We start from the raw sequence: 22,500 nt of genomic DNA, 5'->3' as shown, positions 1-22,500 counted from the left end.
GTGATGTTAAGGAGAACAGCTAAGGAAGATTTTGGGATAAGGAGAATATAGGGATGATGAAAAAAACAGGTAGACAAACAAACACAGAGAGACATGTTTATACAGAGAGAGAGAGAGAGAGAGAGAGAGAGAGAGAGAGAGAGAGAGAGGAGAGGAGAGAGAGAGAGAGAGAGAGAGAGAGAGAGAGAGAGAGAGAGGGAATACAGACACTTAGAAGGATAAGAGACAAAGAAGGTCATAAGAGAAACCGGTTGAGAAACACATCAACAGAAACAGAGGCACTCCAGAAGCAAGAAAATAAGAAACACGAGACAAAATGCAAAATACTACGAGGAACAAGAACGCAAAAAGGAAAGAGAAGAAAGACAAGTAAGCAAGCATTTAAACCAGCAACGCAACACAAGAACTTCACACGCAACACACCACACAACACACAACACACAATTCAACTCACATTTCACGTCAAGGTTGATGGGCCTGGACACTCCTTCCCCTTGAGTGTTGACGGCGCGGCACGAGTAACTCCCGGACGAGTAAGCGATCAATCTTCTGCAGCACCAGCGTCGTGTTGAACAGAAGGACTCCCCCCGTGTTGTTGACGCTGATGTGGTTGTTCTGCGCGAAGGAGGAAGCAGCAGGAGGGGAAAGAAAAAGTGCTAAGTTAGAATGCTGGAGAGAGAGAGAAAAAAAAAAAAGTCTTGCAAGTCGTGGACAAAAGATGTTACTAAACCTCAGAATGAAGGAGAGTGGGGGAGAAGGTAAAGGAAGATGATATAGAGGAGTAAAATAAAGTAAAGGAGAGTGTTAAGACTGTGGTGGGGAGGGAAAAAAAAAAGTCTTGCGAGACATGGATATGAGGTGAAGGAGAGGGAAGAGAGAAGGAAGAGAGAGGAGAAATGTGTTGCAAGACTTGGAAGATGAGATGTGGTATGTACTAAAGTGTGGAATGAAGAAGAGAGGAAAGAAAAGAAAAACCAAGAAGAGAACAGTGTTGGAATTTTAAAACATATAGAAACTAGGAAAGATGAAGAAGGAAGAGGAGGTGGAGGACAAGAAAGAAATGGTGATGATAACGATAATGATGATGAAAAGGGGGAATTAAAAGAAGAGGATGAGGGCAAGAAAGAACATGAGAAAGAGACTGTCAGAAGAAACAGGAAAAGAAAGAGGAATGGTGAAAATGGTGATAACATCAGTGATGAAGAAAGAAAGGAAGTAAAGAAAGGGATGGACGAGAACAAAGAAGAAGGAATAGGAGAACAAAAACGACGAAGATGAGGAAGACGTTAAGGATGTTATTAAATTAGAAGAAAAACCGCGTTAAATGGTTGAAAAATTTGTTTAAAAGATGTGTTCAGGGGCAGCGTTTAGCAGTAAAAAAGTTTGTAAGACGAAAGAGTGAGACTGAAAGCGGAGAAGGTAGTTTTTAAAAGTGAGAGTTGTTAAGTACTGTAAAATAATTAGGGTAAGAGGAAAAGGAGGACTTGTTATGATAAGAGAAATGAGATGATGAATATATACATGGAACGCATGGGAAAGCAACGTTTAGAATGGGCATGACGCAGAGAGTCACGACTGTGAAAGGAAAGCAGTAATGTGAGGAGTGAAATGAAACATTGATGTCAGAGGAGGAATATTGAAAAGTAAGAGGTAAAGTTCAGTTAGATGAGCATCAGTTTGAAGGCTATGAAAAAAAAAAAAAAGATCTTAAATACCTTATAAAAAGAATATATATATATATATATATATATATATATATATATATATATATATATATATATATATATATTTATATATATATATATATATATATATATATATATATATATATATATATATATATATATATATATATATATATATATATATATATATATATATATATATATATATCGTAAAAAAATAGTAATCACAATTTGCATTCACAATTTGCATTGACTTTTTTTGTCTTTTTAAGTAGGAAGCACAATTTATTTATGTGAACATCTCTTAAAATTCCATAAAACAAAAGATTGTTAAAACTTTACAAATAAATAAATTATTAGGTAAATAAAGTGCGTAGAAACACACACACACACACACACACACACACACACACACACACACACACTAAATAAGAGACCCCATAATATTCAACCTTTCCCAAGCGAATCGAAAACTTTCGATTTAAACGTACGCAAATATTTCCTTTTAGAAAGCAGATAAAAACTAAAATAAAATAAACGAACGAATCACATGAAACATAAAGAGAAAGATGTAAAAGTTTCGTCGCATCCTCCACGGCCATTAGGAAAGTCCTTAAAAAAAAATGCATATATTTCACGGGCAAATATGCAGGCAAGTGTCCTATAAATTTTCTCTCTCCCTCTTGTGGAAATATTCAGGTGAAATAGAGAGTGGCCATTGACGAGGAGAAAAGAAACATATAAAGGGGAAGTACAATTATTTGAAACGTAGATATATATATATATATATATATATATATATATATATATATATATATATATATATATATATATATATATATATATATATATATATATATATATATATATATATATATATATATATATATATATATTTTTTTATATATATATATATATATATATATATATATATATATATATATATATATATATATATATATATATATATATATATATTTTTTTTTTTTTTTTTTTTTTTTTTTTGAATGATGAAAATATTGAAAAATAAGTCAAGTTTACAAATGTCCGTTCTTTTCAAAACCATTTTCCAATCTGTAGGTTTAAGGAATTGACTTGATAGAGGTGACTGAGAGAGAGAGAGAGAGAGGAGGAGAGAGAGAGAGAGAGAGAGAGAGAGAGAGAGAGAGAGAGAGAGAGAGAGAGAGAGAGAGAGAGCACTGAAGGAGATTTAGCGAGTGGAGGGAGCGTGAATTAGTGAAGTGGAGAGTCAGTAAGAGAAAAAGGAAGCTTGATGAGACTTTGGAGAGTAACATTTGGTCTGTGCATTTATTTCAGCGCCGCGGGGGAGGCAAGCAAATGGTGGAGAAAACGCAGCCTTCTCACACCACCACCACCACCACCACCCCGCCACCACTACCACCACTACCACCACCGGGTCCTCCTCCTAGGTAAGTGTCGTCCTTTATTTATTTTAGCTGAAGGTTGGTGGCGAGTTCCAGCGGCAAGGGTGAGAGAGAGGGGGGAAGGTAAAACGTCGCTGCCAGACGTGTTGATGTGTATTTTAGAGAGAAAAGGAAGTTACTTACATCTGCTTGTTTTTATATCTTCCGGTAATTTAGAAAAGATAAAATTTGTGGTTTCTGCTCCTTTGTTTCCTTTGAATGAACTTGTGTAGAATGTATTGCGCGCATGTCACGTATATTGGGACTCAAGGTCATGTTGTCAGTGTGTATTTATAGAGGAAAAGAAGATATCACTACTTATTTATGCGTTCTGGTCCTACCGATGTTATAAGATGACTTTTTTCTTCTTTGCCCTTTTGTTCTCTTTGAATAGACTTCGGATTCTTCTTTTCCATACTTGCGTATATAAGAAGACAATGTTATGTTTAGAATGACATGTGGAAGATACATTTTGTCCTGTTCACTCATATAAGAACACAATGCTATGTTGAGAATTCACTATGCAAGGTATACTTTCTTTCTTATTTAGGTATATAAGAACACAAGGTTATATTGCTAATGGAATAAAGAAAAGGAGCGTTATAGGAGAACAAACGTTTAAAAGTCAGAGAATTAAAAGCTAATTTGGTACGTGTGTTTTTTATGATAAATTTGAACGCGGATGTTTAGTTGGAAAGAATATCATCATGGTTACCGCTACTTAAAATATAGAACAGTTAGGAATAGAAGACGAAGCAATATAATTAGTGATCGTTGAAAACCTAGCCGTCTCAAACTTTTTCTTCTTCCCCTAAAAAGTTGCGAAAAGGAAGGAAGGAAGGAAGGAAGGAAGGAAGGAAGGCAGGCAGGCAGGCAGGCAGGAAGGCAGGTAGGCAAGCAAGAAAGAGGGAAGGAAGGAAGGAAGGAAGGAAGGAAGATAAACTTAGAGGCAGGAAGGTACAACTTAATACTCAGCCAGAAGTTAACGTTAGGTTCCTGGACTTGAGATGATTATGTTTAATGATGTCATGGGGGATACATTATGAAGTATTTGTGTATTTTATTTATTTATTTGTTTAACGATTTATTTATTTATTTATTTATTTATTTATTTATTTATTTATTGTTGTGTGCGGTTTTTTTTTTGTCAATTTTTATAGTCGTGTGTTGTGTGTTTTGCTTAGGTGTGACTATTGTGTGTTTTTTTTTTTTTTTTTTTTTGGATTTGGCTGATTGGACAAAGAAAAGAGCAATATATTTTCTTAACCAGTAAGTACCACCACCACCACCACCACCACCACCATCACTACCAATAATACACCATAACATTCCCCTTATTCCCTTCAGATTGCATCCTTCAAGTGAATAAAAAGTATTAAATAAGCAAACTACCCATAAAAAAAGATAAATACGTACACACTTCCCTTACCCAAACACGCTAGCTTTTGTGATAGACTTTTTACACTACTCCTCCATGTATCGCCATCATGTCTCCCTCCACAATTCGATGGAAATAGAATCGGGTGATCCATCTCTCGAGGCGCGGCATTAATACTTCATCCTCCTCTCTCGGCGGCTCGGGCACCACTAAGGCCTACATTATTATTATTATCCTCGTTTCCCTCCCGCCTGAACGCAAACACTGAAACATATTCCTAGCCGAATGATCTTGTGTTATGTCTCTGAGTGGGTGTGTGGGTGTGTGGGTGAGTGTTTAACGAGGTATTGTGGTGGTATTCAGCTGTGTATTTATGGAACAGACAACAAAATAGGAAAAAGTGCAAACCGGGAGGAATCTGACACGGAAAGACTTGTAATCTGATGTATCTCTAGGCAGGGTTTTTTTTTTTTTTGTACGGCTCTTTGTTTTCCTCGACTTCAGTTTCGTAATTGCGTCACAGAATCATGGACCAAAAGAGACAATAGAAAACAACTCACTATGATGCATTCGTCAATTAATGAGAAAGAAATGGTTAAGAAAGTAATTGTTTTGTACATTGCATAGTTCCCGTATTAATATTTATTCATAAACGAAAAAAAAAACCTATATCAATTTAAAACGTGAAGAAAATCAAGCACAAACGATATTGTCTGTGTGTGTGTGTGCGTGTGTGTGTGTGTGTCTAGACAATGGCAGCATGGTATGTTGAGACAGACGGACGTTATGCACCTTCCCTCTCACTAGTGGTAAATGGCTTTGAATTTCCACACATTCATTTGGATTCTGAGCAGGACCTGAGAATTTAGATAAATGAGCCTGATTCAGAGGGATCTCCGCTTAAGTGCAACCTCTCCCTCCGTAGGGGTGGGTGGCCGAGGGAGGAGAACGGCCGGGGATAGGGAAGGAGAGGTGCAAGGGAGGCTGAGAGGGGGAAGTGGAGGAGAGGGAGTAAGGGAGAAGGATGACAGGAGGCGGGCAAAGAAAGGAATCTGTTAGCACGAATAATAAACATGTGTGAGGTGTAGTATACCAGAAAGAGAGAGAGAGAGAGAGAGAGAGAGAGAGAGAGAGAGAGAGAGAGAGAGAGAGAGAGAGAGAGAGAGAGAGAGAGAGAGAGAGAGTGGGACTGGTGAAGAAAAGAACACAGACAGACAAAAACAAACAGGTAAAACAAAGCACACAAAAATGGATTGAGAGAGAGAGAGAGAGAGAGAGAGAGAGAGAGAGAGAGAGAGAGAGAGAGAGAGAGAGAGAGAGAGAGAGAGAGAGAGAGAGAGAGAGAGAGAATGACAAAGACAGACACACTAAGACAGAAACAAAGAAAAGGGTTCATACACAGAGATAATCAAACAACAAGACTTACGTTATGATAAAAATGGATGGCGGAGGGAGCGGGCAAAGCATCGGCGGCGCAGGTGAAAAACACGTCCAGCCCTTCCTTGACGTCCTCGGCCTTGATGTGGCGGTCCAGCGAGAGGGTCACCTTCGGCACGTCTGTAGGGAAAGTGGACAGGAGGAGTGGGTGAGTGAATCTACATGAGGAAGTGGGTTATGAAGGAAGAGTTACAGGATAAAGGAATAAAGTGTGTTTTTGATGATTTTGAATATGTACGGAAATGTTGGCTGGAGAAGTGAGTGAGTGAGTGAGTGAGTGAATGACGTGGATTATGACGGAAAAGGCCCAGGATGAGGGAATGAAGTGTGTCATTGATGATTATTGATGGTTGATAAGAGGAGTGAGGGAAAGATTCGAAAGTTTTTTTTTTTATTCGTACAAACCCCGAGCAGGGTATAAAGGTATCGCAAACAGCAAACAAGCATTTATCGTGGTGAAAACAAAAATAACACTGATCATTTGTCTGGTGCTCCGTCGTTCACCTACAGATTGCCTACAAAAATCAGTACAACAAGAAGAAAGAACATGTTTTACCAGAAGAATCAAGTTATTTCTATGAGAGTGTGTGTGAAGACGTGGATTATGACTAGTAGGAGCAGGATGAGAGGATAAGGAGCATTATTGATGACCTTGGTTGTGAATACGCGTGAAGGGAATGTGGGAGATGGAACAGAATGGGGCGTGGTATGGATGAGGAGGGTGGAGTGAGAGATAGAGTAGATAACGTGTGCTTTAGAGAGTGAAATAAGAGATGGAGGAGTTAAAAATATGTTGTTGAGGGCACTAGATGTGGATGACGGCACTGGGTGTGGTAGGGAAGTGAAAGATGGAGCTGTCTTTTTCATGTTAGGGAGACCTAGGGAAAATATATATATATATATATATATATATATATATATATATATATATATATATATATATATATATATATATATATATATATATATATATATATATATATATATATATATATATATATATATATATATATATATATATATATATATATATATATATATATATATATATATATATATATATATATAATAAGAAATAAAAAAAGCCACCCGTCCCACAACGCCGTTCTCTAAAAGAAATAGAAGGATGGCCAATTTAATTTTGACATGGATTGGGCGGAGACGAGGCAGGATAGGACAAAATATATAGAAAAGTGTAGGCCTGATGGCTTCTTGCAGCTTCTTCCCATATTTTTTTTTTTTTATAATTTTTTTTGTTCTTATATTCTTATAACAGACAGACAATTATTATATATACCTAAGATTAACCACAAATATGGATGGTAAGAAGGAAAAAAAAGTCAGAAAAAAACTGTTCATGTTACATTATTAATCAGACAAGTACACATCAGAAAATAATAATAGAAGTCATCTAAGTGAGAGTTTAAGACATTAAATACAGAGCACATAGATTCAGTATAATAAGTGTAAAGGATTAGAGACAAATTATGTGAGTGCAGTACTGTAGACGAAAAAGTGAAAGGTGGAATGAATACACTAAATAGAGAAAGAAGGTAGAATGCAAGAGAGGCGAAAATACTGGCGGAATAAAAAAGGATGCGAAAGAGAAAACGGGATATCGGGATCAGAGTATTCCACATCTGGACAGCAGTGCAGGATTAAAGTGTTCAGCGGGAGACGCAAAGCTAAAACGAGCCGGACATTGATCTGTTTATTCATGGAAAGATGCGAGGCAGCGTGAAGGCCAAAGATTAGGGGGTGAATTGGAACGATAGAGTAGTTAGATGGCGGAAGGAAAAACAGTTAATATGCAAATAGTACTGAAATGTTACTTTATTTTCTCTCCATTTACTTTTTACATTCATTTCCTGCACTATCTTAACATTTCTAATTATTTGTAAGAACCTAGTACATTATTTTTGCTCTGCACTAGTCTACGTCCTTATTTTTCAGCCCACCTCTCACCTCTACTAATTCAGTCATCATTAACACAAGGGTCGGTCCATCTAACTTCACGTCATATGAGTTTGTTTGTTCAAATCAAGTAAATTTGACCAGTCTGTCACTCACTCTTTATGATAATGCTCCAGGCTGAGGGAGAGGAGAAGCTGAGGGGAAAGGCACCGCTCCATTGCCCTTCCTTGGCGTTTTTCCTACTTAGCAGTGATTGAACAAGATGCGAGAGGAAAATAATGAAGGAAAAAACAGTGGATTCAAGAAGCAGGACGAAGGGAAAGAAATAAAATAAGAAAGAAATATTGGACTCAAGAAAGCCTTATGGTACAAGTACTTTCCGTTCTTTTCATTTACCAGCACTGAAACATAATCCAAGACTCGTATTTTGAAACAATTTTAAGCTCTTACGAGAACTATTCTCAAAGCTTACGAATATGGAATCTCATTGGTGTTTTTCCTCTAACGACAGTACAAAATTACTGTAAGCAACAGAAAGAATAGAAACTGAAGAAGGCCCACTGAGGCGCCAGTCCCTAAACACAGGTCAAAGAAGATCATTAAAATTGGAAGAAAAGTGTCTTGAAAGTTCACTAATACTAAGACCCGTACTCAGAAACGTTTTGTTCTCTCACCAGGACTACTTTCAAAGATCACGGAGACGTTATCCGGGCTTTAAAGAGTATTCCTTCTGTTAATGATGCAGAAACCTTGTCATTAGAATCGTGAAAACACCTTTAAAAACCCCATGTCACTCTAACTAGCATGTTCATAGAAGTCAAGGTGCTGGTAGAAGTATTTCAGAATGTTTTTTTTTTTATCTTATTTATTTATTTATTTTTTTATGTATGAGGGTCACTGGCCAAGAATAACCCCCCAAAAAAAGAGGAAAAATTTCTATTGAGGTGCCAGTCCCAAAAGAGATATCAAAAGAGATATCATCGAAAATTGAAGGAAAAGTGTCTGGAAACCTCCCTCTTGAAAGAGTTGAAGTCATAGGAAGGAGAAAACGCAGAAATAGGCAGGAAGTTCCAGGGTATACTGTACCAATACTCACAGTGCACGACAAGCTTCATGCCGTCTTCTAGCGAGGACTGCAGGAGGCCGGGAGTCTCGGCGCGGCAGGACAAGTAGCGGCCCTGGTCCTCCGGCGTGGCCACCAGCACCAGATGGCTCTCCGTCACGTTGTTCTGCAGCATGCGTTCATCCCGGGCTGTGAGTGGCCGCCCGTCCAGCCACCACGTCACTGTGGGCTCCGGCCTCGCTCCCACCACCATGCACACCAGCGTCACGCCTACGCCAGCTGACACCGGGCCGTCCACCCCGAGGAGTCTGATGGACATGGGGGGCACTGCGGGGAGAGGAATGTGAGTGTGGGTGATGTTCGGAAATGGAAGCAAAGGTTTGTGTGTCATGGCGCGTGTTTTGTTAGTGGGTAAATTGCGTTGCTGTGGAAATGTTATGCAAGCTAAGACGAAAATTTCCTGTGCTGTCTGTGCGTGAGAGAGAGAGAGAGAGAGAGAGAGAGAGAGAGAGAGAGAGAGAGAGAGAGAGAGAGAGAGAGAGAGAGAGAGAGAGAGAGAAAGTCAAGAGAGTTATAATATAAACCTCTATCCAGCTCCTCCTCCACCGCCACCACCATCTCCTCCTCTTCTTCCTCCGCCTCTTCCAGATGTGTCAGTCTCTCCCGCGTCCGTCAGCCTGGGTCCTTTAATAATAATCCACTAAAGTTTTACACTGACGGCTCTGAAGTTAATCCCGAAGCTTTCTCTACAGTTATGGAAGTTTGCTGATATTTCCGGCTTAGAGAGACGCCTCAGAATGTTGTCTCTCCGTCTCTTTCTTTAATTTTCTTTTAAGCTCTATTTGTTTAGTGGCGAGTTGGAGAGGAGAAGGAAAAAGAGGAGTAAAAGGAGGAGCTGATCTCTTGCTGACTGGCGGAAAGACGTATGCTACTGACTTGTATGGAGGATGGTGAGTGGTGTGTGTGTATGTGTATGTGTGTGTGTGTGTGTGTGTGTGTGTGTGTGTGTGTGTGTGTGTGTGTGTGTGTGTGTGTGTGTGTGTGTGTGTGTGTGTGTAGGGATTACCAGATGGTTTATACTCAACAGCATCTCAGGAGAAGAAAATTACATACATATACTATTAATTCTACATAACTAAATGTTCTTTCGTGTTTTGTGGTTTTCTTTTGTAGCAACTAGCAAAAAAAAAAAAAAAAACGTGCGAGAATAATCATTATTGTCTACTTTTTTTTTTCTATCTATGCCTTACGTTTGTAGTATAATATTCACCATTTCCTCATACTATGAAATTACTCCATACAAAAAGGCTAACCATTAACAAAACGTAAGGAGAAACACAGTATTATCATCCCTTTTCCTCTTTACTATACTAATACTAAACTAATACCACACGATACTTCCATCTGAATTTGCACCCAATACCCCTTCACTCACTGCAGCACTTAATCATTCATCACCATCTTCATCATCATCCTAGTAATCAACCTCCATGACTCCGCTGCAGGACAAAGGCTTCCCTCCAATCAATTAACAGCGCGTCCCATGTATATCCTATGGGGAGTGATTCACCTTGATGGCTTCACAGATAAACCCTTCTGACTGGAATGAGCGGACCTTGCTTTTGTTGATCTTACCTCTAACCTTTACCACGCCACTCCAGTTATTGATTACTCTACTGCATGGTATACTACCTCCAGTCAGCCTTGCTACTACACCTTTCACTAGAGTACTTAGTTATTAGCTTTAGCCTGCCGTGTTCTGTTTTTTTTTTTCTTTCTTTTCGTTGATTTATAACTGCTAAAGTTTCCTGTATTTTTTGCTCCTCCTCCTCTGCATTCACTGTTGCTAATGTTGCATGTTTTCAGGATTGGTTTCTTACTTATATATTTCTTAACATTTTTTTTCTTCTATTTACTCCACAATCTCTATAGCTCCTGTTTTTCTTCATGGTAATTCGTTGAGCCTGTGTATATGGTCACTGTCAGTCTTACTTCCTATTAGCACTTTTGCATCAGTCGGTCATATATAACCTTCTAATGAACGTGTTAATAAGATCTTTACTTATCATATCAACGTTTTAAGTTGGTTCATTGTGCTTGTTCATGATTTCCCTATTACTTCCTTTCTTTTTCTGTGTGTATGGTTACTGTCACTCCTATTCCCAATTTTGCATCAGCTGGTCCTTCGTAACTTACTAGTGAACACGTAAATATGTTACTTAAGTGTTATGTCAACACTTTACTTTCTGTTGGTTCGCTGTGCTCCCTATTAATAATTTCCTCTCTTCCTCTGTGTATAGTGTTACTGTCATTCCTATTCTCTGTACGTACATTCACATCAATCGACTCTTAGTAACCTAATGAATGTGTATCTGTTACGTAAGCGTTTTACTTTTTGATAGTTTGTAATCCTCCTTATTAATTTCCCCATTACTTCCTCTCTTCCTGTGTATGCTGTTATTGTCGTTCCTGTTCCCTCTACGTCCATTCGCATTAACGTGTAAACAAGATCCTTACGTGTCATGTCTTCTGTATTTTACTTTATATCAGTTTTGTAGTTGTAAATAATTTACTTATTACTTCCCCTCTTTTCCTGCTTATGTGGTTACTGTCACTCCTGTTTCCTATACGTAGATTCATGTCAGCCGGTCCTTCGTAACTTTCTAATCAACGTGAGACTGAAGTCCTTACGTGTCATGTCCACGGTGACGGCGGCGGTGACGGGGACAGCGAGGTCTGAGTTGTTGGCGTGGCAGATGAAGGATTGGTGGAGGTGGTGCCGTTGCAAGGAAGGTATCGTCAGGGTGTTGATGACCTCGCTGGAAGTCACCTTGACTTCACCCCGCACCTCCTTGTGTCCCGCCCACCATGTCAGCTTCGGAGGAGGCCGACCTGTGGGAGAGGAAAGGGAAGAGAAAGGGTTAGAATATATTATGGCGGGTGTGGGGAGAAAAAAGATAAATAAGGAAAGGTAATGTTTGGAGGCAGAGTTAAAGTATGATATGGTGGGTGTGGGAAGGAGATAAGAATGTAAAGGTAATGTTGGTGGTGGTGATATTGTTAGCAGTGCGAGTATTAGTGTTACTGTTGGTATTAATATTAGTGTTAGTTTTAGTAAGTACTTAATAGGTATATGCTAACAATTCTGTAATTGTGGAAAAGACTCTCATACTAGTTGTCGGGCTTTTACATACACACACACACACACACACACACACACACACACACACACACGATATATAGTGGTGAGCTCCTGCCTCCTTAACTGACTGACACACAGGGACCAAAAAAAAAATATATGGAATGACAGACAGACAGTTCCCCTGTCCACCATCTGTCCTCTGCTACTCCGCTGCTGTCACGGTGGTGTGTTTTCAGTTCAGTTCTAGGGTCACGCATCGAGAAACAGACTGGAAATATATATATATATATATATATATATATATATATATATATATATATATATATATATATATATATATATATATATATATATATATATATATATATATATATATATATATATATATATATATGTATATATATATATATATATGACGCAAATATTGGTGTACTCGTATTTATCTTTAGTGTTTTTGGTTTACGGAGGAAATATCTTTCTCCTTATAAATATTTATCTGAAACGCTTTGGATGACGAAAATGAAGGAAATATAGATTAATTATATTTGTGGTTTTGAATTGTTGGTTTTGTGGATTCACTTTTATCTGTTGCCTGTTGATGGACATGGTAAGAATGTCACAGTTTTCTGTAGTATTAAGGCATTTCCAAGACATTTGCTACGTAATTTAGGGAGGCAGTAACACACACACACACACACACACACACACACACACACACACACACACACACACACAAGTAATCGTCCGGGAAGTCGGATTAAAATTTTTTTCTTGGATTTTTTTACATGTTCTCCTAAAAAACAAATATACATTACTAATTGTGTTCTCCTTTCATTTGCGTATTTTCTTCCTTTTTTTTTTTAAAGAAAGCCTACACATTCTTCCTCGACAGTTGCTAATGAGTTTTCTTTCGTTAATGTTCTGTATCGTTTTTTTTTTTACGTTCATAATGACTCCTAAACTTTTCACACATTTTCTCATTTAGTATTTCATTTCCAGGACTGAGAGCATTTGTCGTAAAGTCTTTTTTTTTCTGAACATTGATATTAATTAACTTTTTTGTACAGTTTCTCTACTTTAGACAAATTATAAAAAAAGTGCAAAATAACTGTTTCGATTAAATTTTGGTAAACTTACTAAAGAAGGAAGAAGACGAAGAGGAGGATTAAGGAGGAGGAGGAGGGGAGGGAGGAGGAAGAATAGGAGAAAAAAAATGAATAAGGAGAAGAAAAAGGAGAAGAAGAAGGAAAAGAAGAAACAGAAATAAGCAGTAAAATAAAGAAAATAAGGAGAAAAGAAAGAAAAAAACAAGAAAAGAAGAAAAAAGAAAAGACGAAGAAAGAAGTAAAAAGTAGGAAAAAGAAAAAAAACACAGTAAACGAAGAAAAGAAAAGCTGAAAGAACAGAAAAAAAAGAAAACAAGAAAACAAAACAAACAAAACTCCAGACGGTACGATCCAAACCAACAGATACTGATTTTACTCTTAATTGCTTTCCAAAATTCCATCTTGGCCTCTGAATGGGAACTCCGAGTCTTATCAGGGACGGTCAGTGGAGTCTTGGGGCGGAGGAGACCACGTGGTGACGGCCCGCGCAGTGACAGCCTTGTGTGGTGGTGCTGAAGGCTGTCTGGTGGCTCTCTCTTATCAATAACTCCCATAACTTAGGATTCTTGTAGGCCTAACCAGCTGACGAACACACACACACACGCACACACACACATTCTCACTAGAAGTATGTGCAAGGATAGGCTTAATATCTCTCAACTGAGCTTATGGGGTGAATTAGTACAAACACAGCCTAAGCCTAACAAGGACACAGGGTAGCGACGTATCTAGCTATTGAAAAGACAAGGGGCTAAGTCAAGTTCGTTTAAAGCTTTTGCAAGTGAAGTTACGCTTATATCCAGGCAGTCCTTTGTTTTGTTTCAAGGTTCTGTTCCTTCAAGGCGGAGGAGGACATGAGTTAGGTTTCACAGTCAGTGTGGGCTGAGGACGCTATCGATTCAGACGTCACTTATGTCCGTCATTAGAAAGGCAGAAATGAGAGATATTTTTTTTTTTTTTCTGATGGTGGTAACTTTCTTTAATTAACTTTTTGGGAGCGGCAAATTGAGCAGGCTTTTTTTCTTTTTCTTTTTTCTTTTTTTTTTTTTGTGGAGGCAGTCTGTTTGACATAAAAAGTCTTGAAGTTATTGTTTTGAAGCGTGATTCTAGGACAAAAAAGAAAAAAAAATGCGATTTTGTTTTATTATTCATTCATTATTATTATTATTTTTTTTTTCTATCATGTATGTTTGTCCTGTTTGGATTCCATACAGCACACACCATTCCGACAGACAACGAGTGATGATTTATTTACTCTGTGATTCTCTTTTGTACTACGCCGTGCCCAAGATTTCTCAACTGGCTCATATGTTTAAACTTCCCACTGGTCGTTACTTTTCACGATTTTTTTTTTTTTATTTCTCCTCCCACTATGAACGTCACTTTTCATTATATTTCATGTCCGTTCGCCTATTCCTGCTGTACTTTAATCTGCAGTACGTTTCCCTTTCCTGCTCTGGGCCTCCTCAGCAGCGCAGTAATGCAATCAATGGAGTGGAGACGCACTCAAAGGGAAGGCGCGGCGAGTCTCTTTTGCAGTGTAGAACTCGTGAGGCTGTACTGCCTTGGCTCTCTTCGCTGTCTTTCCCCTTCCTCAGTGCCTCCAGGGCCTTTCTCCTCCCCTCTCGCGTCCTCCCTCCCTCCCTTTCTGAGATTCCTCTAGGTCCGTTTAGGGAACTGGTGTGAAGGTGACTCTTTCACTCCGCTGCCTCCGGTAAGGGCAAGAAAAGTTAATGTATAATAAAAAGAAGTGAAAAAAGTCTTATAGTCTCCTGTGAATTCAGAGCGAAAGAAAATGGGTTACTCAGAAAACGAGGCGGGATGCTGGTGGTGGTGGTGGTGGTGGCAGTGCTTCAGCTGCATTATATAAAGGATATGAGGGATGGTTGTGTTTCGTGGCGCGTGGCGTGTCTTGTTCCCCTTGTCAGCCATGCCTGCTCGTTAATTAGTTTTACGCGTCCCTCTCTCCTCCCTGGGCCGCCTCGGAGTGCCGCTGAGGGCCCCCGAGGGTGTGTTCCTGGCCGCCGGCTGAGGTGAGTGGCGGCGGCTGCCTCTTCGCGGACCGTCCTTCACGTGGCTCAGTGTTTTCTGTTAAGGTCATGGCGTGGCTTTTATTTTGGCGCCGGATCTTGTTTATTTTTTTATTTTATTTATTTATTTTTTTTCGTCTTACACTTCGTTTTCTTCATTGCACTTTGGTTTTCTCGTAATTTTTGGTTGTTAATGCTGGGATGTGCTGTTTTGTTTGTCCTACTGTACATTTTCTTTTTTTTTTCAATTTTAATATCCACTTGATTTCTTTCCGCTTGTCTTATTGTGCGTTTTTTTTTCTTCGATTTCTTTGTTTCTTTTTTTTCTTTTATACTCGATTTTGTTCTATTTATTTCGTTGTTGCTACGTTTTCTTTTCCACAATCATCATCCAGTCTTGTGTGTTTATTCAAAACCACATACTAATTCCGGGTCATAGTGGCTCTTTATTTATTTATTTATTTTTTTCTGTTCAGTCTCATTCGTTCATTTATTTTACTCGACATTCGTCATTCATTTTTCTTTCCCTCTCATTCGTCATCTTTCGCTTTTCGCTTCTTCGTTTTCCAAGCTTTTCTTCCTTTGTGCGTTCCTCCCTCCTTTGAGCTGATATTTTCTTTCTTCCTTTCTTTTCTTTCTTTTTTTTTCATTCTGGTTACAGCACACTCCTCTTTTTTAACTCTTCTTATCTCCTCTATTTCCTCTCCACTCTCCCGCACGCCCGCTCTTTTCTTTCTCCGGGTCCTTATCAACCCCCTCTCTCTCTCTCTCTCTCTCTCTCTCTCTCTCTCTCTCTCTCTCTCTCTCTCTCTCTCTCTCTCTCTCTCTCTCACAGATTACTTCACTTCACGGGGCAGATATTCCTCCTTCACTTCCCCTCCAGCTGATCCCCGGTCGGCTGATGCCACTTCAGTTTCCCCTCTTACTCCTCTTCGACCCATGTCCCTCCCCGCTTTTTCGGCCGCTCCAGCTGAGTCAACCAGGTGTGAGCGGCTCCCACACACCTGAATAGCTCGCCAGGAAGGAAAAACAAGGGAGAGGACCGGCCCCCTCCTCCCCACCTACTACCACCGGACGTCAAAACAGAGCAAACATGGGATGCGGGTCGCTCTCTGCAAGGTATTCAGTCTGCCGCTGAGATTTATGACCGCCAACGAAAAAGGTTGAAGGAAGAGCAAAGATAAGAGTTTTTTTTTTTTTTCCACCACCCATCCCCCCATCTCATTTTTCTTTTCTTCGCTGTAACCTCGCTTTCTCTCTCTCTCTCTCTCTCTCTCTCTCTCTCTCTCTCTCTCTCTCTCTCTCTCTCTCTCTCTCTCTCTCTCTCTCTCTCTCGTTCTAGTTTGTGGTTTTGGTGAGGGTTAAAAATTTCGGGAAGGGTTTATATCAGAGAGAAATGGGTTTTTATTCTTTTTTTTTATTCTTCCTCCCTTTTCTCATCCTCTTTTTGAAGGTTGAGCATTTCTTTCTTTATTCTTGTTCCTGTTTCGTGTGTAAGGGTATGAGTGGTCTTTAATCATGCTTTTATTTATTTATTTTTTTTTACTTTTTTATTTTTCTTATTGATAACAAATTACGGACATCACAACCAAGTATCATAATGTCCGTGTTTAATCGTGAATATACTCGTATTTTGTTCAGGGAAATGCATTGCAGGTAAGAGTAAAATGTGTAATGCTCGAATACGTAAATGAAATACCTTAAAAACCCTCATATTATTTAGTTGTGGCTATTTTATTTATATTTAATTTTATTTTATGCTTTTATGTTTTCTTTCTTTCTGCATTTTACGTTACTTATTTCTGCATTTCGCAAGATTTTCCGTTTTCTCCTCTCCTTTCTATTTTACTCTGATATTCCCAAGTTTTCTTTCCTTTTCTTTTTCTCTACTCTTTCTTTTCCTCCATTCCCCTCGTGTTTATGGTGTTTTGCAATGTTTTTCTATCCTTTTCTTTCTTTTTACCTGTGTCCATTAACTCTTACGTTTCCCAATCTTTTCTTTCATTTCTTTCTTTCATTTTCCAGCGCGCATTAGGAGACGTGCAAAAAGAAAAGAAAAAAGGAAGGGGAGGATCCAGAGAGAGAGAGAGAGAGAGAGAGAGAGAGAGAGAGAGAGAGAGAGAGAGAGAGAGAGAGAGAGAGAGAGATAAAAACCCTTCTCGTGAGTTCGTGTTGTGCCTCGTTGTGATGTTTTACTCCATGATACATTGGCTGTGTTTTTCCCTCATCATGTGGCTTCGTATTGCGTCTGCGTTGCTGTCCGGTGGTGTCTGGTCGGCTCGTGTTCAGGGGCAATGCTGTGTTCCCCTCCCTTTGCCTGTGGTAGTGTCTGTTGCTGCTGTTATGGTGATGTGAATCCGACTGCTCTGGTCTCTACTCAACCTTAACGAGGGATAATATACCGAGTTTTTGTTCTGTGAGAGTGATGATGATGAAGGCGATGGTAATGAAGATGATGATAACTGCTATGGTCTATACTCAACTTTAATCCCTTCTCTGGTGTACACTTTTGTTCTCATCATCCCTTACAACTTTTTAAACACTTTTTTTTGTAGTAAGGTCTTTTAAATACGTTCATCGGCTTGGGGTGATAAAGGTAACCTCCTTTTGTCTCTTTTAGTGTTTAGTTGTTATTATTTTATTGACCACAACAGGATACATTATTATCATTACGACACGGAGCATGGACAATGTTAGTCCATCATAAAATCGCAATATACGATAAGATCAATAAATAAAACATTATATACCAAAATCGCATCAGTATTAAGAATGAATTGTTGACATTATAAAAGATAAGAACTAAAATAAGTAACAATTTTTAGTCCCGTGAATGTTGGTAACGAAAAAAAAGATAGACTGTGTAGAGAGATTAATGCAACAATGTAGTGCAAGTGTGGATTACGCTTCTGAAGTACAGGAAGGCCATAGACCAAGGGAAGTAATGAAAAGGTACAGCGCAGGTTTGTAATATGCTTTTGAACTACAGCACTGACTGCCAAAAGAGCAATTCACAGTAGTAGTTGAAACCTTTTAGCGCCTTTAGTCTTGTTTTCGCTTAATACGGAGAGCTATTCATACAGATTAACAAGTGCCAGATTGCCATTAACTTTTAAAGGGGAAAAGGGTTAATGTACCTTCTTGGACCGGCATATTGAAAGGGTTTTTGTTTTTAATTTGTGTTCTTTGATCATACTTTTGATTTTCTTTGGTATATGTTGCCTATGTAGTCCTCAGTGTTGTAAGTGATGTAGGTGTTGGGTGTGTCATGGTGTTATCAGGTGAAAAGAAGGTGATGTTATTGATGACGGTGCTTGTGCTGGTGGTGTTGATGTGGTGATTTATGATTATCTTGTTTATTTATAGTTTTTTCATTCTTCCTTTTCCCCGTTTTCTTTTGCTTTAATTGTTAGAATTCTGTAAATTATTTTTATTTTTCATTTTCATTTTTTTTTTCGTTTTTCACATATTTATAAAGATATACTTCATTTCCTTTTTTTTCTCCGCTTTTTGTTTTCTTTTTTTCTTCTTTTGATGGCATTATCCTTTTAATTTCCTTTTTTTCATTTTACCTTTCATTTTTTTTTCTTTTTTGTTTCTCTTTCCTTTGATGGTATCGTGATTTTTACCTTATTTTTTTTTCTAGTGCTCTTTTCTTTTCATGTTTCTGTTCTTCTTCCCATCATTTTACTGTCGCCATCACTAACACAACCACCACTACTACTATCACCACTACCACCACTACCACCACCACCACCAATACTGCAACTTGTGTTACCATCTATCGATACTACTATTGCGATCAATTAAATACAGCAAGTTACATTTAAACCTGAAAAAAAAAACACATTCACGGACTAAATTCCCTCAAACACAGACAAACAGACAGACAGACAGACAGACAGACAGGCGCTCCACTCTCCAAAACCTCCTTTATGTCTCCGAACTTGAAGAAAAAAAAAAAGAGGCGTGTTAAAAGAGCTCTTGAATGATACAAACAACATTAAATAAAACCGGTGTCACGTTGCCTATTCACACGACTTAATGAAGCAGGACTTGAGCGTGATATCATTTAGAGAGACAAAAGAGAAAGGGAGAGAAGAAGAAGGAGCGCAGGTGGGCGTCGGGAACACCTGCTCCTGAGAGGCTGACAGGTGAGAACTTAATGAGATGAAGCGAGACAGTTATCTGATTATTTGTCTGAATCTGTGACGCTCCCTCTGCTCTTTATGAGAGAGAGAGAGAGAGAGAGAGAGAGAGAGAGAGAGAGAGAGAGAGAGAGAGAGAGGAGAGAGAGAGAGAGAGAGAGAGAGTTTGTGAGAGGTAAACACAGTACGAGGTTCACTGATTCGCTGATTCGTAATGTCACGTCTCTGCTGTTTGAGGAAGAGGAAAAAGACATATGAATAATGAAGTATGGAGAAACGGCTGTCGATGAGTTAATGGATGAAATTGAATACTCTAATAGGGTTTGAGTTTAACAGTTTTTAAAGGCTTTGTGAGAGAAGAGTCGCCCTTCTCTTCCTCTCTCATCTACGAGGAGTTTGGAGGGAGTAGATGATAAACACAGGCCGGAGATCATTATCACGAGCAGAAGCAAAGGGTGAAATAGCAATAGAGGAATGAGTGGATTTTGTCCGAATATTAAGCTTGAACAAGATGGATTCGTAGTGAAAGAGAGAGAGAGAGAGAGAGAGAGAGAGAGAGAGAGAGAGAGAGAGAGAGAGAGAGAGAGAGAGAGAGAGTCATTCTTTATAAATGGCAAAAGATACAAAGAAATTCAAAGAAGACATACCCATGGCTAAACAACCCTTGCATTCTCTGTCCTCTTCTTTCTGTCATCCTCGTCACTCCTACAACCTCCCCCGTCCCACACTTCTCTCTTTCTTCGCCGTCTTCTGTCGCCAGTCTACTTCGCCCCTCTCCGCTGCCAACGACTTCCGGAGTAAGTCTCACCCGTCGGCCAGATTGGAATGGTCGCCTTACAGTTTTGTCAGCATGACGGAGAGGCGTGGCTAGGCCGGACGCGTGCATAGAAAAAGCGACAAGAGATCCAACGGCACTGAGTCTTAAGTTCTTTCCTTCCCTCACTTTTACTGCCTCTCTCTTAGCTGACCCCTCTTCTCCCTCGGGTCTTCTCTCTCTCTCTCTCTCTCTCTCTCTCTCTCTCTCTCTTCTCTCTCTCTCTCTCTCTCTCTCTCTCTCTCTCTCTCTCTCTCTCTCTCTCTCTCTCTCTCTCTCTCTCTCTCTCTCTCTCTCTCCTGCCTTGCCTTATCTCCTTGCCTGCAGCTTGACTGTAATATCACTGCCCACGTCCTGCTTTCGCTTTCTACACTCCTGTGATCTTGGCAGCCCTCCTCTCTTCATTCCTCTCACAGTCTTCTGCTTTTGATAGGACATGTGTGTGTGTGTGTGTGTGTGTGTGTGTGTCTGTGTCTGTGTGTGTGTGTGTGTGTGTGTGTGTGTGTGTGTGTGTGTGTGTGTGTGTGTCCACGACCTCGTTCAGGCTTCACTGGACTTTCATTGCTTCCTCAAGGTCAGGGACTGATCGAAAAATCTGCTTGGAGCGAGGAGCAGCCTGCAGATGACGAGGCTTTAGTGTGCTAGGTGGGAATGTGTGTTGCGCTGGGTGCCCTACGCTTGGCTTTCGTGGTGCTGTTGGAAGGCTGTTTCTCGAGCTGCATGTATTTTTTCTTTTTTTTTTATCCCATTAGATTTTAGGGAAGACTTATTATTGTTACTTTTTTTACTATTTTTTGTGATGTATATTTTTCTCGTGCGAGAGAAGAACTTTCTTTTTCTCTTATTTTAATTTAATTAATTAATTTTTTTTTTTTTTGAGAGGGAGACTGAAATATTACTGAATACTTTTAAAACATTCATCATATGTTTTAATGAAGCAGAAAGCTTTTCTTATTATTGTAGTAAGAACTGGCACGCAACTTAAATATAATTAAAACTGGTACTTGAATCTTTCTCAGTAATTGTCATCGTCTTGATTACAAGTATTTACTATTACTGACGATATCATCATTATCTTAAGCATCCTCACCACCACCACCACCACCACCACAGCCACTACCACCACCACCACCACCACCACCACCAGCGATGCTACAGTTAATAAATCCACACACACACACACACACACACACACACACACACACACACACACACACACACACACACACACACACAGACAATGCTATTTTTTTTCCGACTACATAGTCACGTTCATTGGTAAATTGACAGCAAGCGAGCCGCCGCTGCCTCGCCTAACACTACCAGGATTGGGTTAGTGAGGCAGTGAGCGCTGAAATCACTACCACCATCATCACCACTACCACCATCATCACCACCTTCACCATCAACAATACTACCACCTTCACCATTACTGCTGCCATCACCAGTACTACCACCATCACCAGTACCATCACATCCACTGCCACTTTTGCTACCACCACCATCACCATTACTGTTACCAGCTTCTCTGCTACCATTTCCACCATCACTGCTTGCTGTTCACCATTTGTCACACCTTCCTCAGCTAGATATGTCACAATAACCATCACCAGCACTGCCACAATCAACCATCACCAGCAGTCACGTTGTTCATTGTTTCAAAATTTCATCACCAACACTACGAAAAAAAAAATAAATAAAAAAATAAAAAAATAAATAATAATAATAATAATAATAATAATAATAATAATGATGATGATAATGTATGTGAGTATTTATAATTCTTGACATTAATTATCAAGCAGAAAATTAATATAAAGAGACCAAAAAGAGAATGACGCCAAAGTGAAAGTGATATTCTGATATATTTTCAGTATTTTATTTTTCTAAACCTGTAAAAACTGGAAACACAACAAAGTAAAATAAAAGAAAAAAAAAGAAGGGTAAATGTACAAATATAGCGAACATTGTGCGGGATTTTTTTCTTTCCTTTTTTTTCTTTGGGATTTTTTGTGTATTTTTCAATTTTCTACTCTCTTCGTTTCTCGTTTTTGGGTCCTTACTTTATTTTATTTCATTTTTCCTTTGTAATATTTTTTTTCACATTTTTTTTTTTATTTTCTACTTTTTCTTTGTTAATTTAGTTCAGCAGCGTCGTTTTCATGGAAATTTCTATGTCGCTTTGACTCGTTTTTCTATTTACTTTTTACTCGTTCGCGTGTCGTTTTTTTTACAAAGTGGCGGCATTTTTAGAACAGTAAGCTCCAGTGTGTGTGCGTGTATGCATGTGTGTGTGTGTGTGTGTGTGTGTGTGTGTGTGTGTGTGTGTGTGTGTGTGTGTGTGTGTGTGTGTTTACGT

At 39.0% G+C, this 22,500-nt stretch overlaps 1 protein-coding gene across 1 annotated transcript in view; it reads right to left on the bottom strand.

The window, feature by feature from the left end:
- Positions 1–22,500, bottom strand: part of LOC135099421 (synaptogenesis protein syg-2-like) — a 197,630-nt gene that overhangs the window by 3,546 nt on the left and 171,584 nt on the right. The window contains exons 4-7 of the mRNA XM_064001757.1: positions 11,593–11,793; positions 8,935–9,228; positions 5,914–6,044; positions 455–615 (exon numbers count right to left, since the gene is read on the bottom strand). Coding sequence (XP_063857827.1) covers positions 463–615; positions 5,914–6,044; positions 8,935–9,228; positions 11,593–11,793 — 779 coding nt within the window. The 3' untranslated portion in view covers positions 455–462. The remainder of the gene's footprint in view (positions 1–454; positions 616–5,913; positions 6,045–8,934; positions 9,229–11,592; positions 11,794–22,500) is intronic.

Source organism: Scylla paramamosain, chromosome 4, assembly GCF_035594125.1.
Source record: "Scylla paramamosain isolate STU-SP2022 chromosome 4, ASM3559412v1, whole genome shotgun sequence".
Lineage (NCBI taxonomy): Eukaryota > Metazoa > Arthropoda > Malacostraca > Decapoda > Portunidae > Scylla > Scylla paramamosain.
The sequence above is the reverse complement of the archived record's forward strand: the minus strand, read 5'-3'. Positions and strand labels throughout refer to the sequence as shown.